The 16,889-nt window shown below is 55.8% G+C and overlaps 1 protein-coding gene across 7 annotated transcripts in view; it reads right to left on the bottom strand.

The window, feature by feature from the left end:
• RPTOR (regulatory associated protein of MTOR complex 1) overlaps nucleotides 1–16,889 on the bottom strand; it is a 416,632-nt gene that overhangs the window by 66,883 nt on the left and 332,860 nt on the right. For all 7 annotated transcript variants that reach the window (XM_024350719.2, XM_024350720.3, XM_063799998.1 and 4 more), the window contains 4 exons: nucleotides 15,720–15,860; nucleotides 8,692–8,809; nucleotides 7,644–7,784; nucleotides 6,653–6,811 (listed from right to left, as the gene is read on the bottom strand). In XM_024350719.2, coding sequence (XP_024206487.1) covers nucleotides 6,653–6,811; nucleotides 7,644–7,784; nucleotides 8,692–8,809; nucleotides 15,720–15,860 — 559 coding nt within the window. The remainder of the gene's footprint in view (nucleotides 1–6,652; nucleotides 6,812–7,643; nucleotides 7,785–8,691; nucleotides 8,810–15,719; nucleotides 15,861–16,889) is intronic.

Genomic DNA, 16,889 nt, shown 5'->3' with positions numbered 1-16,889 from the left:
ACAGATGCCCGGCTGAGAGAAGGATGTGTTGGGGCACAAAGAGGAGTCCCCAACTCCTGGCCAGGAGTCAACCTGAGTAAACGCCGGTCCCCCTGGCTGCAGAGGGAGGACGCCCACTTCTGCAGGGAGGGGTGGGAGATGCCCAGAGCCGATGGTACTGGCTTCGACACAGGTGGCATTGGGTTTGCCTGTTCTGTACTTTTGTGCCCCAGCATGCACAGTGAGGGCACTGTCAAAATATCTGTCCAATCCGTGGGAGAATCCCAAGCCCTCTGACTCACAGGAGTGTCCCTGGAGGCCGGGGTGCGGGCAGGGTGTGCCCTACTGTCAGGTTCTCTGAGCTGAACTCAGCCTTGTTTTTCTATGGCCTGTGTATGGTTCTTATACTTTTTAAGTGGTTGAAAAAAAAAATCAAAGGAACAATATTTTGTGATGTGAAGTTACGCAAAATTCAAACTTCAGTCCACACGGTTACATAGCAACATGGCCAAGTTCATTCACTTACACGCGGTCTCTGGCTACTTTTGCACCACACTGGCAGTGCTGGGGAAGTGCCAAGGGGCAGTCCCACCTGCAAAGCTCTTTCACAGGAAGAGTTTGCAGACTCCTGCTCTAACCTACACGTGACGGAAGGGAGCTATCACCTTGACCTTGATGAGCGTGAACTGGGGCAGAGGTGGCACTAACCTGCTGGAGGCGCTAGAGAGCTACTCACAGGAGCTGTGGCCGGGGCCAGGGGAAATGTGTAATCAAAACAGAATACTATGAATTTACATTTTCTAGTACTTAAAAAAAAATTTAAAATACCTTTTTTCATTGTAGATTTATAAGTAGAATTTCTGCAGACAGGTTTTAAAAGACTCTTGCAGGCTAGCCTGGAAACCTAACCACTATATGTAACATTAATTCTATTTAAAAAGTGTATTCCAGTTCAAAACAAACATCTTACAAGTGACGTTAGAATATATTTCATTGGTGACTTGGCAATACCTCGATTTATACTCGAATATACGGAGTCAACTCTGCGCTTTCTGGGCACTTGGCATATTGTAGCGGACAACCAAATGCACAAAGCTGCAACGTTATTTCTCAATGAAAATTAACAAGTTGGCATGTCTGGGCTAAGCTGGCGTGTCTGGGTTGTTGTGTAGTGAACCTTTCAGTTCTCCATACCCTGGAGGGCACGGTGCAAGCTCTGGACTTGTTCTATCCAGAGGTGCTCAAGGCAGCAGCTGGCCAACACCCACAGGCTTGCCCGGTGGGAACTGCCTTGGCAGATGCCCTGCGTCTGTTTCGGGTCTTTGGGCTCCTGTCATGCGCTGCTGTCATTGCGGCTGGACCGCCATCCCCGGGAACCACAATGGAAGTAGAAAGAAAGCTTGAAGCTGAACACAAGTGAAAAGTCCATCATCAAAACTCACTAGACGGAGATGGCGGGGTGAGCAGGGGCGGGGTGAGCAGGTGCGGGGTGAGCAGGTGCGGGGTGAGCAGGGGCGGGGGTCCCGCAGACCTGAACACACACATTAGGAAGGAAGAAAAACTCAAAGTTAATGAGCTGTTTTTATTTTCTGTTTGAGAACTGTAACAGGACAAGAGAGTGAACCTAGAGAAAACAGTAGAAAGGAAACAAAATAAAGTACTGGAATAGAAAAATAAAGATAAAATAATGCAGTAAATCCACAAAGCCTAAAAGTTAGAACTTGAAGACACTACAGAAATGAACAAACATCTTAGAGGATTAATCAGGAAAAAGGGGAAAAGGCAAATAAACAACAATAGGAATAAACGGGGACATATCTAAAGAGACAGCAGATTGCGAATGACAGTAAGAGCAGCTAAAACAATAAAGAGACAGCAGAGATTAGAGACTCATGAGAATACTGCAGACAGCCTCAAGGGAAAGAATGAGAATACTTAGCTGAAATGAATAAAATCCTAGAAGAATAAAACTTTTTGAAGCTGGCTTATGAAGAAATAGAGAATGTAAATAATCCTATCAGCATTAAAGAAATGGAATACAGAATTCAAACCCACCCTCACAACATTACACTAGCCCAGACAGTTCAGGGGCAAATTCTACTCAGACACCCAAAGAACACATCATCTTTGTCTTATAAAAATTGCCCCCGAGGACAGGGAATGAGGGTGCACTCCTGAGCCAATTTTTTTGGACAGGGAATGAGGGCACACTCCTGAGCCAGTTTTGTTTTGTTTTGTTTTTGTTTTTGTTTTTGTTTTGAGACGGAGTCTCACTCTATTACCCAGGCTGGAGTGCAGTGGCATGATCTTGGCTCACTGCAACCTCTGCTGCCCGAATTCAAGCAGCTCTCCTGCCTCAGCCTCCCAAGTAGCTGGGATTACAGGCACCTGTCACCATGCCCGGAGGAGCCAGTTTTACTAGGCAGGTACAGACTCAATGTCTAAACCAGCCAGGTCAGGACAAGAAAAGTCACAGCCCAACCCACTCGTGAATGCCAATGGGGAGCGCCCAAAGAAATAGCTGGTGAGCGTAAGGCAGCGATGTCAGGGGACATTACCACGCTGGGTGCCCCCAGAAATGCAAGGATATTTCACAAGAAATTCAATCATGTAATTCCCTACCCTAACAAACAGCCATGCACAGGGTCATTCTGAGATGCAGAAAATACATTCAAAGAAATTAATTCCATTTATCAGGAAAATTCTTGACTAACTAGAATAGAATGGGAATTTGCACTCATAAAAAGAGTGAACCAACGGGAAGGGAATTTCTATAAACTGATACAGAGCACCCACTCAAAAAATCTACAGCAAATGTCGTATCAAAGGTAAAAGGTTAGAAAGGTTTTGTTTACTCTCAAGAGAGAAACACAGATGTCCACTGCCATTCTTTTTTTTTTTTTGAGATGGAGTCTTGCTCTGTTGCCAGGCTGGAGTGCAGTGGTGTGATCTCCGCTCACTGCAACCTCCGCCTCCCCGGTTCAAGTGATTCTCCTCCAGTAGCTGGGACTACAGGTGTGCACCACCACACCTGGCTAATTTTTTTTTTAGTGGAGACAGGGTTTCACCATGTTGGCTGGGATGGTCTTGATCTCCTGACCTCGTGATCTGCCCGTCTCGGCCTCCGCCTCCCAAAGTGCTGGGATTACAGGCGTGAGGGACCGTGCCCAGCCCACTGGCATTCTTTCTTTTTTTGCCAGCAACAGGTTTTAAAAAAGATATTACTTAAAATTACAAAAACTGAAAGGTAACGTCATGCCTGTGACCTTTATGCAGAAAGTTAGACTGTCTTGAAGACATAAAGAAGACTTAAGTAAATGGAAAGATACACCCTGTTCAGGAGCAGGAAGACTCATGATGCAAGGAAGTCAGTCATCCCAGGGAAATCCACCAATTCAACGCCATTCAAACAACACCCCAATGAGGCTGCTGTGGACACAGAAAACCTGACTGTAAAATGTATACAGCAGAGCAAAGGGTTAAGAGCGGCCAAGACAATTCTGAGAAATGAACTGAGGAGTGGGCTCAAAGGTGCTGCCCCCGCAGCTGTGGTGTGACGGCGCGGCCGCGTGGGGTGTCGGCGCAGCTGTGTGGGGTGTCGGCGCGGCCGTGGGGTGTCGGCGCGGCTGTGTGGGGTGTCGGCGCGGCCGTGGGGTGCCGGGGTGGCTATGCGGGGTGTCGGTGCGGCCGTGGGGTGCTGGGGTGGCTATGTGGGGTGTTGGTGCGGCCGTGGGGTGTGTCAGTGCGGCCGTGGGGTGTCAGCGAGGCCGTGTGGGGTGTCGGCGCGGCCGTGGGGTGCCGGGGTGGCTATGCGGGGTGTTGGTGCGGCCGTAGGGTGTGTTGGTGCGGCCGTGGGGTGTCGGCGCGGCCGTGGGGTGTCGGCGAGGCCGTGTGGGGTGTCGGCGCGGCCGTGGGGTGCCGGGGTGGCTATGTGGGGTGTTGGTGTGGCCGTGGGGTGTGTCGGTGCAGCCGTGTGGGGTGTCGGCGCGGCTGTGTGGGGTGCCGGGGTGGCTGTGCGGGGTGTCGGTGCGGCCGTGTGGGGTGTCGGCACGGCCGTGGGGTGTCGGCGAGGCCGTGTGGGGTGTCGGCGAGGCCGTGTGGGGTGTTGCTGCGGCCGTGGGGTGTCAGCAAGGCCGTGTGGGGTGTCGGCGCGGCCGTGTGGGGTGTCGGGGCGGCCGTGTGGGGTGTCGGCGCGGCCGTGGATGGGATGGGTGCTGCTGAGAATGGAGCCCCCACTCAGACCCTAAGGACTGATGGCCAGGGAGACGCTGAGAAGCACTGGCGGGAGGACGGGCTGTCTGATGAAGGGTCTGGGGTGGCATAAAGAAAAAATAAAACCTGGATCCCCACCTCACCACAGAGACAAAATGTGGTTCAGGATATACTTAAGACATGAACACAACAAAGGAAAATTTTAAATCTTGGAAGAAAATGTAGGAGAATATGTTTAGGACATTGAGAAAAGGAAAAACAAGACACAAAAGGCCCAAGTTATAAAGAAAAAGAGAAACTAAAAGATTAAGCTTGTGTGGCACCAAAGGCATCATAAAAAGTCATAGATTAGATGCATTTTCGATGGATATATTCAGCCAAGAATCAGCACCCAGAACTGTGATGAACTCTGATTACAAAGTACTCAGAGAAAGACAAACGACACAAGGCGAGTCTGTAAGGCTGCAAGGCTGTAACCTCACTGCAATCAAGGCAGATGCAAATTCATGCCACAAGGAGACACCAGGTGTGTCTATCAGACAGGCAAAGGCTGGCCAAGACCGGTGTGGTAGAGAGTGGCAAGATGGGGGCGCCTGCGCTTTAGAACAGAGGATCCCGTGGAAGGCCTGGGGCAACATCTACAAAAGCTGAAGGTGCAGGCACCGTTCACGCAGCAGCTTCACTCTGAGGCAAGGTGGCGAGAGGCACTCACGTGTATCCACGCTGAAGAACATGCACCACACACGTGCCCGTTTATGTGTATTGAGCGCCTACTGCGTACCAGGCACTGGGTGTGGACAGGGTGGGAGGAGACAGTGGTTAACAAAGCTGGGTTCCTGCACGTGCGGCTCTCAAGCTCCAGGGGAGAGAGACGGGCCGGGCCAATGAACAAGTTACATGTACAGCACGTCTGCAGTCCACAGTCCTCAGGAGAAAAATAAAGCAGGAAAAGGGAGCAGAGAGTCAGACGGCAGCTGGGGAAGCCTGATTCCAGGTGGGGCGTGGGGCTGGGGAGGCTTCTGGGAAGGTGCTGCCAGGTGGGGGCTCTGAATGAGAGGGGAGCGGCCACCGTATGCCGGAGAAGAGCTTCCTCACCGATGCCCAGGCTGGGGACCGGGTAGGCCAGGGCCCAGCAGAGCTGGGTGCAGTGAGTGAGGGTGTGTTGGACGTGCGGCTCCATGGTGGCAGGGGCTGAATTCTGAGTTTGCTTATTAAAAAAAGGAACAAAAAGGAAGAAGAAACTAGAACCGGCCTCACTGTCCCCAGACAGGAGAATGGATAATGGAGTCATGGCAGATCGTGGAGGTGAAGGAACAAAACCTAGATGACCATCAAAGATACATATTGAAGTCAGAGCCAAAGAAACGGGCTTTGCGGGCCATGCATCGTGCGACGGCGCCAATAGGAGGTAAAGGCCTCTAAGTGGGCACCACGTGTGTGCCAGGGCTCATGGCCAGGGAGGGAAAGTGTAATGTCACCAGAGGGAATGGGACCGGGGTAGGGTCTGGGGCTCGACCTCTGTAATTCCTTAAGCTGGGAACACAACACGCACACACACACGTGCAGCGCTCTTATGTAAGTCTCTGTAAATTTTTACATGGCTAAAATGCTCCTTAACATGAAAAAAATTCAAGTGAAGCCGGTAAGCCACTCTGGATAGTCAGAACAAGAGGAGAGGAGGCTGGTTTGGTTAAGCCCTAAATCTGTTACCAGCAGTGTGAAGATGAACATAGCTACTCAATAAGAAAACACGGTGAATTCCTGCTTCTCCTGTTTTACATCAGCAATCCTGGTGGTAGGACCCAGGCACACACCATTCATGGCAGAACAAGAGAAGAATCTGACCCTTGCATCAGATTTCCATTTCCAGGCAGTGCTGCGTCAAGCTGCTGGGATGGAGGGAAAGTTGTGTGGAGATTCCGCAGGTGAGCAGGGCGGGGACGACAGCCCCCAGCCCGACCGCAGGGCCCTCCGCCACTCACTGCGGACACTGTGTGGGGGCCGTCCTGGGCACCAGGGGATGTGAGCAGCTTCCTGGCCTCACCCACTGGGACAAGGAGCACCCCTACTGTACCCCAGTTGCTCGTGGGGGACAAAACCACCCCCGGCTGAGAACCACCGTTCTGCATCACCAGGGTGTTCAGCACCATGAAGAACTCTCACGCGTCTACAGAAGAAAGATGGAAGGTTCTGGCAGCCTTCCCACCCGGCCAAACTGGCCAGCTCCGATGGCTCCGGAGTGGCCTGTAAAATACTATCCCAACACAACAGTGATGTCAACTTTCCCGCTTGCCCCAGCAAAATGTTCTCACTGCCTCGCAGTCCTGTTGACCTTTATTCTTTCTTTTGAACAGATAGTTTTGACACCCACTGACCTGATGCAGACACAGGTCCGTGCTGCTCTGTGTGGGGAGGAGACCCTCGGGGCCCCTCGGAAGCAGAAAGGGGCAGGCGGACTCACCGATGAGGGAGTTGAGGGAGGAGTAGGAGCTGGCGCGGCGCATCTTGTCGATGGTCTCGAAGGACAGGATATGCTCCTCATTCTCGGGGCTGCCCAGGGTGCTGCTGGCGCTGCTGCTGGTGCTGAGGTTTCCGGGGGAGAACGCCACCGCACCACCAGCTGCCCGAGATGCAACGGGGTCAGTGGGGTGCTCCCGGGACCCTCCTTTTGGTCTTACAGTTAATGGCATGACTGAGATACATATTTTCTTCTAAATAAAGCTCAGCACACCCAGGCACAAACACACCCTGGTACACACACACCCTGGCGCGCACACACCCTGGCATGTACACACACCCGACATACACACACCCTCATACACACACCCTGGCGCACACACCCTGGCATGTACAGACACAACCTGGCGCATATACACACCTGGCACACACACCCTGGTGCACACACACCCTCGTACACACACACACACCCTGGCACACACACACCCTTGTGCACACACACCCAACACACACACCCTGGCACACACTCACCCTGGCGCACACACACCCCCGGCACACACACACCCTGGCACACACACACCCTGGCGCACATGCACCCTGGCACACACACACCCTGGCACACACACCCCGGCGCACACACAGGCACAGGCACTCACTGATCTCCCTGGGAGCCAAGCTCCCCACCCGCAGACCACAGGTTACTGGGAGACAGGGGCAGGGCACAGCCCTACAAGGAGCCACCGCCTCAGCTGCGGCTGCGCTTGAGCTCCCTGCCGCATTGGTAACGGACTGCTGGCTATTCTGGGGGCTGGCCTACGCCTCCTTGCCATGCTCACGTCTGGAAGGGTGACTCATCACCATGTTGGCAGATGGGACTTCAGGGCACGCACTTAGACGAAGGGGCAGGGGCAGAGTGGTGCTTACTCAGATACAGTGTTTCAGAAAAAACAACCCCAATCTCTCCCAATCCAATAACCCGATTTCCAGGATCTTACATTCCTCTGTCAAACTCAGGTTCTGCAAAGATTTGTTGAGGCTCCTGGCTGTGGCGACAGCACGGATGTTTCCATAGGAGCTCACAGAACGAAGTCTGGGGGTGCACGGGCTGTCTCGCACTGGGGTCAAACTCCCTCCCTCTGGGAAAGAAGGAGAAAGACAAATTACAATGGGCTTCCAGGTGGAGGCCAGCGTGTCTTCTGACACTCAGCAGCTGGGACACTCGGTGACGGCAGCTGCTACCTGTGCTGCAACAAACATCAGAGCAGGGGCTGCACAGCTCAGGGAGACTCAGACGTGAGCGGAGGCTCTGCGGGATAGCACTGGACAAACAACAACCGCTTGTCGCTCTGTGCATATTAAATTACAAAAGACAACAGGGGAGAGGCTGGTGGCTGCGGCCTGTCCGAGTGCACACGAGGTGCATGGTGACGTGGGCCGTGAGCCGCGCTCCCCGGGAAGCCGCAGCAGAGCAATGACCGGCCACACTCAGTCTGGCTCACCCTTCTCCCCTCCTGGGCTTCCTAGAAGCAGTGAGGCCTCACTGCTGATGACAAGCCCCTGCACGGCAGAGACGGCTGTGTGGAAGCGGGAGGGGCTGCCGGCAGCGATGAGATAGAACTGTACTCTCCAGTCAAAACGACACGTGTGAGAAAGCACTCCTGCCATGACTCACCGAGCCACGGAGTCAACAGCAGTGTGATGAAATTACTCATCGCAGGAAGACGGTCCCTGTGCTTTTCCGCAAGCTCCAGCTGCAGAAATTTTGTCATACTTCAAGGTCTCTGTGAGTTTAATTTCCAAAAAGGGTAAAAAGAAAGGAAAAATGTAAGAGGGTCAGTGTGGCCCTCTTTCCTGCCCTTTTAAATCTGGCAGGTGCCTAAAAAGATGAGAAAAACAGGGACCCCTTGCGGCAGGTATCTGAGAAACCTGCGCTTAGACTCTGCAAGGGTGAGCAAGCGGCCAGCAGTTCTGAGACGGGGCCGCGGCCTGCACTAGAACCGCCAGGCGAGGTGCTCTGCGGGTTCACAGGAGAAGACGCCATACCTGTGGTCGCTGGAGAAGGCAAGGCGTAGTTCTTTTCCTCTTCTATGAACTGCAGGGCCACGGTGCAGAAATTGCTTTCATACTGAACCACGAGATGACTCAGAGCCACCACCAGCTCCTGCCGAGAGGGAGAATGGACAATAACACTCACTGGGGCTGGAAAATGATTGTGGAGCAGCAGTGAGACTTGAGTCACCAACAAAAAAAAGAAAGGTTAAGACAAAACCGTGCAATTGGCATCAGAAACAGGGACCATCCCTTTTCGAACCGTCAGAGCAGAAGCCTTGGAATAGCAGAGTGCTGGGAGACGGCAGGCCACCGGCTCACGGGGGAAGCCCAGAATGCCTGCCAGAATCCTCCCCACTGCTAGAGGCACACGACGCATCGGGGGTCTCGTAAGGACACGGTGAGTCACAGGACTCCAGAGAGGGAAAGGTAGGAGGCCTCACAGCCTCTCGCTTACGGTCACCACTGGGACCCTGGCTGAAAATGCCGCTCTAGATCACACCCGATGGCTGGCGGCCTTTCTGAATCTGAGCGCCCCAGGGCCGAGTGCAGAGGACAAGCCGAAGCCTGCTCTTTTCAACACATGTGAAACTTTCATTGGTAGATGTTTCTAGTCCCTAAGAGGGAACGGGAAAAGTTGTAGAACTAAAACATCATCTTTAGGCCCAAATGCCTTGGTCCAAGGGAACAGACACAATATGCCTCTCTTTTAGGACAGTTCAGTGCTGTGACAGGAACAGCTGGAGATCCTAGAAGTCACTGGGGAACAGAAGGGGGATGTAGGTTTAAAAAGCGGAAAGAACGTTTTTTCCCTACAACAACTTTTTCTGCCTTTTTTTTTTTTTCTGAAAAGAGGATTCTTAGCAGAAAGCCAAGCGCTGTGAGAGGACCCCTTGCTAGTCGCGTGACGCCCCTGTCTCCACAGCGGCTGGATGCGCAGGCTCTGGATGGGCGCCCGCCAGGGACCAGGGTCTTCTCGTGGCCGCCCCACTCTCCGTCTACGCACTCTCTGTACACGCACTTTCCCACCCCAGCCTTACACGCCCCGGGCTTCCTCCTATCATGCTTTGTGGTTTCCCTGATGCCGGCCCCTCACTCTCCTAGGTCCAGGCTGGCTGTCCAGCTGCCGGCTCTTCACCTGCACCCCAAACTCTCCCTGCCCTATGAACTGCGGGCACCGTCTACTTTCCCTTCAGCCTGCAGCGCCCTCTTGATTTGTGCCGATGGAACTGCAAGTCTCACTGCTCAGAATGGAGCCCTGGCATCACCCTCCACCCGCCCCTCCCACCCTGCTGGGCACCAACGGCCATGGCCCAGTGTGCGTCTTCACGGCCATGGCCCACGCCCCGGTTCTGGCGCTCGTCTCCAACTGCCTAAGTCACTGTCCCAGGCTCCCCTGGCAAACCACAGAACCCCCGCTGCCTTCCCTGTGCAAGAGGAGTGAGGCACTGCCGAGACGGGGCCTCCGACAAAGCGAACACCCACTGGGCCCCTTCCAGGGAAGATCAAGGCTGCACCTGTCTTCAGAAAGCACCGATTTTTTTCCCTTTCCTTCTGACATCAGGTGAGGAAAGCCAGAGCTGGGAGCTGGCATGGATTAACGTGCACCGAGGTGGTGGGCCCTTCGATTCAGGGGAGGCCAACAGGGGCCACGTCTGTTATTCAAGGGGAATGTCCAGAGAGCACTCACTCCCAAACACACATCCTGCTGCGCACGGGGCCTCCCTCACTCCCGAACACACATCCTGCTGCGTACGGGGCCTCCCTCGGAGGCCGCACAACCTGCTGCGTACGGGGGCCTCCCTCGGAGGCCGCACATCCTGCTGCGTACGGGGGCCTCCCTCGGAGGCCGCACATCCTGCTGCGTACGGGGGCCTCCCTCGGAGGCCGCACATCCTGCTGCGTACGGGGGTCTCCCTCGGAGGCCGCACATCCTGCTGCGTACGGGGCCCTTCCTCGGAGGCCGCACATCCTGCTGCGTACGGGGGCATCCCTCGGAGGCCGCACATCCTGCTGCGTACGGGGGTCTCCCTCGGAGGCCGCACATCCTGCTGCGTACGGGGGTCTCCCTCGGAGGCCGCACATCCTGCTGCGTACGGGGCCCTCCCTCGGAGGCCGCACATCCTGCTGGAGATGGTGGGCCTCGCTCTGGAGGCTGCTGCCTGGCACACAGCAAAGAGCTCTCCTTTGCGTTGGACCCTTCCTGCCCTTCCTGAATGGAGCTGGGCTCTGACAGCAACACACACACGCACCGGCCTTCTTTGGGATATTCATGCAGAACCCATCAGAGGGTCTGGCAGAGGTGCTCAGCCAGGGGTGTGGGAGCCCCCCTCTCTCTCAGCTTTTGCAAGATGATCTTGGCTGGTGTTGTCATGTGACCCCTTCCCCCTGAGGGCTCCCCAGCAGCACACAGACGGGGAGGCCACATTAGTGGCCATGGGCTCCACACTGGCCAGGCTTCCCAGGTCCTCTGACCGGTCGCTTGTCAAAGCCATTGTCTGTCCTCCTGCTCCCTGGCTGGGGCTGAGCAGCCTTCCTCGAAAGGGAGGCAGCTTTGCCTGGACTCATACTTTCACCTGTCAGCTCAGCCCTTCCTGTCGGCTCCCCACCTTCAGAGTCCATGCGTGATCCTAGAACCTGCTCCTTCATGGCTGGCCCCTTCAGCGAGGTGCAGGTCTGCTCTTCTGTTGCTCAGACCCAAACCCCCAGGATTCCCTGTCCTCTTCTTTTCTCGTACCCTCTCCACCTGTGAGCAAGTGCTGGGAGCTCCGCATTCAAAGTGCTGGTGCCTCTTCCCTCCTGCGCCGTCCCTGCAGCTGGGCGAGTGGTCCCTCTCACCTGGGCAGCCGAAGATGAGGTACTGCCCCCAAACCCCTCCAGGCCTCTGATCACGAACGACAAGGCTTGTGCCTGGCGGGGCCACCTGCCCCACTGCCCTCCTGGCCTCTTGTGCCCATGCCCTCTGATGGGCACAGCCCCTGCACTGGGCCTCTCCCTGTGGCAAGGCCTCCCTGTGCCCCCAGCCCCATCCATACTGGCTCTGCTCAGCTGCCACCCCGGCCCACCACTCTCACACCCAGCCCCTCCCCCAGCTCCAGGGCAACTTTCTTGAGAGAAGAGGCAGGGTTAGTGCCCTGCGGGGTCACTGAGGCCCCAGCCGGCCCGGCACGTGGCACGTGCCTGACAAGTGTGTTCTGGGTGGGTGCAGCCCTCCCTGCAGGGGTGTCGTCTGTAGCACATGGTTAGTTTCTAACCGTGAACTGGTGCCAGGACTCAAGGACATCTTTCTTGGACACATGTCCTGCCCCGCCGGGGGCCCACACACTTCCCGGTGTTGACACGGCTGCACTGACCGTGAGCTACTGGCCCACTCGCCTCCACCCCTTGCCTACCTGCCCTGAGGGCCACCCACTCCGCTCCAACAACACAGCACTGGCTAATATTTGTCTTGTGACCTGTACTCAGGCATCATAAAACTCAGCTCCTGTGACCATAGCAGGCCCGAGCAGCGTCCTGGGAAGCATCTTGGGAGGCCAAGGCCTGGGATTACAGAGTGGATCACTTGAGCCCAGGAATTTGAGGCCAGCCTGGGGCAACACAGCGAGACCCCATCTCTACAAAAAAATACAAAAATTAGCCCAGCATGGTGGCACGCGCCTGTGGTCCCAGCTACTCAGGAGGCTGAGGTGGGAGGATCGCTTGAGCCCGGGAGGGAGAGGTTGCAGTGAGCCGAGATTGTGCCACTGTATTCCAATCTGGGTGACAGAGACTCTGTTTCAAAATAAAATAAAACAAATAAAATAAAATAGTATCTGAACAGTCCCTATTTCCTCCCGAGGCCATGACAGGGAGGGAGTAAGCCCCCATCCAAGCCCCGCTGAGCCCGTCCCTGTGTGCGGCTCCTGCCCAGCCCGGCCCAGGCAGAGGCTGGGGTGACACTGGGGGTTCTAGCCCCGCACCCCTGGCCTGGCCCTTCTTGACGAGGGACGGGTGGCTGCTGACTGCAGGTTTTGTACTTCAAAGACAGGTTGAAGTTCAAAATAATCTAGGGGCTAAGCTGAATTTGCTGACTTTTAAATTTTGTCAAGTAAGCTCATTAAACAAGTCAACAAACAAAACCTACTTGGCCATCGTTATCACCCCACACAGGAGAGGACACTTTTGTTATTAAAAAGTAGGACGGATGTAACCTTTTTGGTAACCAGTACACGTTGCTTTTATGGAAAAGCAGCAGTAACACCCTCCTCTCTCCCACCCCGGAGGGTGCCAGGAGCCTCTCAGCCAGTTCTACTCCCCGACCCCAGCCCCACAGCAGGCTCAGGACGGGCTCAGGATGGTCCTTGAGAAGAGGCTGCGAGAAGGGGGCCGGCTCCACGCCGCCAGGCTCCTTGGTGCTTGCACCTGTGCCCAAGTCCCCTGCAGAGCACCGTGCCCGCCCATGGTGGTTGGTAAACAGAAGAGAAAACCAGTTGTGATGCGGCAGGACTCTATGACGAGGATGGAGGCGCACCCCTGGAGTCAGCATCCCCCCCAAGAGTCAGCACACCCCCGGAGTCGGTACACCCCCCGAGCTGGCACCCCCCCAGAGTCACCACACCCCCTCAGAGCCAGTGCACCCCCTGAGCTGGCAACCCCCAGAGTCAGCACACCCCCTCAGAGCCAGCGCACCTCCGGAGTCTGCGCGCCAGTGCAGCCCGCTTGGTCACAGGTGAGTGACGGTGTCTTTCTCTGACTCCTCGCTAGCCTTCCTCCCTCCAGACATCACCCTGCCAGCTGACGTTATCAGCTCTGTTGGCTGCTTCTCCTGCTAGAACGCAAACCCCCTGAAGCCGGGAAGCATCTCAAGTGCCTGACCCGGTACCCAGAGCGGGGCAGACACCAGGAAATACTTGCTCCAAGAGTGAATCCTATTAGATTTGTAAGAATAGAGCACTTATTGAAGACGCAGCTAGAGCCTGGCACTCAGAGCTCCTGCCTTCAGCCTCACCCCATTGCCCCTCCTGCCTGCTCAATGGTCCAGCCACATGGAAGGAAGGTGGCCCTGAGCCCCTCCATCTTCCCCATGCTTAGGCCTCCACACATGCTCCTCCCACTTATCCAGCCCCTCCCGGGTGACGTACGACTCACCCTCCATAACCAGGTAAGAGCTGCCCCTCCACAAAAGCCTCTGCTGACACCCTTCCCGCTCCGATGCAGGCACAGGCACAGCCCTCAGGAGCTCCACAGCACTCCAGGCAGTATTTCTCCACAAGGCTCTGGTGTAATGACCTTATCTGTATCTGCCTCTTTGATTAGACCACGTGCTCCCGGAGGGCAGGGGCTGTCATCCCCCTCTACACGCCCTGCCCAGCATCCCCGAGACAGCTGCGTCCCACTTGGCAGCACCTCCTCTGAACCCCATGGTGTCCTCGCGGGCCACAACTCCAGGATGCAGGTTCAGCAGGCAGCCGTGCAGGCGAGTGACGCCGGACCGCTCCCGGTGGAGGGGGAGCTTCGTCTCAGTGCCCCAGCAGCCAGGGCCACACCACAGGGCCACAGCCCGGCCACAGGATGGCTCTTGGGGAACGCCTCACAGCTAACGTCCTCTCTATTTTCATATTGTTTTTGTAAAGAAGAAACAAAGCTTTCCTTAATTTAAAAAGAATTTTAACAGACAAACCGCTGATTTGCTGCTTTGATCAGTGATGTCCACCAAACGTGAGTTGATGTGGGAAAAAGAATTCGGCAGGGGCCAAAAGAAGCCAGGTTCAGAAACCCGGCCACGAGGAGAACGTGATGATAACAAAGTCAGAACCAACAGAAAAGGCACCCCGGAATCTCACTTCCTATTTTCAAGATTTCGTTAGAAAATGTAGCATACTCATGACTTGGGCTAATTCTAGAAGGGTACACACGATAGAACGTGACTTTCCACACTTCGTCTGGCTGAGGGAAACCTGTCCAGGTCACGTCCCTCCCAAGTAAAGCAGCGGCAGCTGCTCTCCAGACAAACAACCCCCAGGCCCCTGGACCACGGCCCGTCTCCTGATAAAGCCCATCTCCAAGAGGGAGCCACACACAGCCAGCGTGGGAACGCACGAGGGTAGCCAACGCCACCCGACACACTCCCTGCCCAAAGAGCAGCTCTGTGCTCCAGCTGTCAGATGAGTTCTCTGCAAGAGCAGCCTTCGATCTCACCAGCAAAGGAGATCAGGAAACCAGTGTCTTCCTAAACACCCCTTTTGCGCTGGGGTGGGTGGGGAATCTGAGGGTGTGAAACCTTGGACGATCATCTGTGATTTTTCTACATCTAAACAGGTAAGTAAGTTTTCAAGTTTATAAAACTGTTTTGGCCGGGCGCGGTGGCTCACGCCTGTAATCTCAGCACTTTGGGAGACTGAGGTGGGTGGATCACCAGGTCAGGAGATCGAGACCATCCTGGCTAACACAGTGAAACCCCATCTCTACTAAAAATACAAAAAATTAACCGGGTGTGGTGGCGGGCGCCTGTAGTCCCAGTTACTCGGGAGGCTGAGGAGGAGATGGCATGAACCCGGGAGGCGGAGCTTGCAGTGAGCCAAGATCGCGCCACTGCACTCCAGCCTGGGCAACAGAGAGAGACTCCATCTCAAAAAAACAAAAACAAAACAAAACAAAACATAAAACTGTTTTGTTCAGTCGCTGACGTACACGGGGTGTTGGGGGGGACCCAGCACACAAACCTTCCCGCCATCTGTGGGTGGCTGCGTCTCTTTGGAATCGCAGTGGTGCCTGTGTGTGTTGCTCCCAGGCAGGAAGGAGACTACCACACAAGCTGCCGGGAGGCGCAGCCTGCTAAATGCCTTTAAATGAAGCAAACCCATGGGTGTCTGGTAAAGAAACGCAACTTGAAGAGAATGAAACATGTAAACATCTGCTCTCGCAATGACACGCAGTGGAAACTGAGTGCTCCCTGCTGTGGCCAGGGCCATGCGGGCTTGGCCCCAGGTGTCACGGGGTCCAGCCTGGGTGCCCTGCTGCTGCCGGGCTGGGGGTTCACGCACCTTCCGGACCATGGGGCTCCCGTCGCTGACCAGCTGGGCCAGCATCATGGCCACGTTGTGGTCGATGGTGGTGGAGTGGTCCGTCCTCTCTGCAGAGTTGCCCACGAACGTGCCAAGGGCGAAGACCGCCGCACAGCGGACCTGCAAGGCAGCGGGGGGTCACAGGCATGTCCCACCCCGGGCCATGCTGCAGCCTGCCTTTCTGCCAGGGCTGTGTGTGCAGGTGAATCCAACCCCACAGGCGCTTGCTCAACAGCTCTCCAGGCCCAAGGCACTCCTCGCACTACCAGAGTGGCAACGGGGAAGGAGGTGGGGAGCAGCAGGGGCAGCCGCCCAGCTCCAGGGGCAGCTCAGACTGCAGAGGCGGGAGCTGCATTGCCCCGGGAACTGAAACACCAAACCGGGCACCAGGAAATGTGCTGATGAACGAGGCAGGAGTTAGAGGAGGGGGCTGGGATGGGCCACAGAGCGTGGGAGGGTGGAAAGAGGGGAGGGCGCAGGCACTACTGGACGCGGAGGGGCGTGGGGGCCCTGAAGTGCACTGAGCACACAGGGCTCAGCCAGGGGAGTGACACTGTGCTGGCCCTGGGGTCCGGGGACCCTGGCTTAGCCCTTGCCTCTGACACCATGTGGTCCTGGGGAGAAGTCACTGTCCCTGAGTCTGCTTCCTCAGCTCTAAAAATGAGCAACACCCTGTACGCTGCACAGGCCAGTGGGAAGAGTGAAGGCAATGGTGCATGAAACTCCCAGAGTTCCAGCCCGCGGCCATTCTGTGGGCAGTGCCCCGCACCTTTCCCAGCTGCACCAGGCACGAGCCACTGGCCTGTCTCCCTGCCCGTAAAGTGGAGATCTAGTGGTCCCTGCCTTGCAGGCCACAGTGAGGACGCAGAGCGGCACCCGGACAGTAAGCACGTGACCCCTGCCTCTGAGGTTCCCTCCGGGACCCCCGCTTGCAGCTGTGCCACTGTCCCCGGGAGCGCACTCTGGGCCTGGGTGCAAAATCCCCAGTGGTGTGGTTCCCTTCTCACCAAGGTCCCACTGTCCTACTCTTATTAGTGTGCAGCCCCTGAAGTTCCTGGACACGTGGCCAGCCACACCCGCACGCGAGCAGACCTCTGCCTTACCCCCCCAGTCGGCAGCCAGGAGGACTGGACACTGAGCCCCCGCCTG

The sequence above is a fragment of the Pan troglodytes genome, chromosome 19 (genome assembly GCF_028858775.2).
Source record: "Pan troglodytes isolate AG18354 chromosome 19, NHGRI_mPanTro3-v2.0_pri, whole genome shotgun sequence".
Lineage (NCBI taxonomy): Eukaryota > Metazoa > Chordata > Mammalia > Primates > Hominidae > Pan > Pan troglodytes.
The sequence above is the reverse complement of the archived record's forward strand: the minus strand, read 5'-3'. Positions and strand labels throughout refer to the sequence as shown.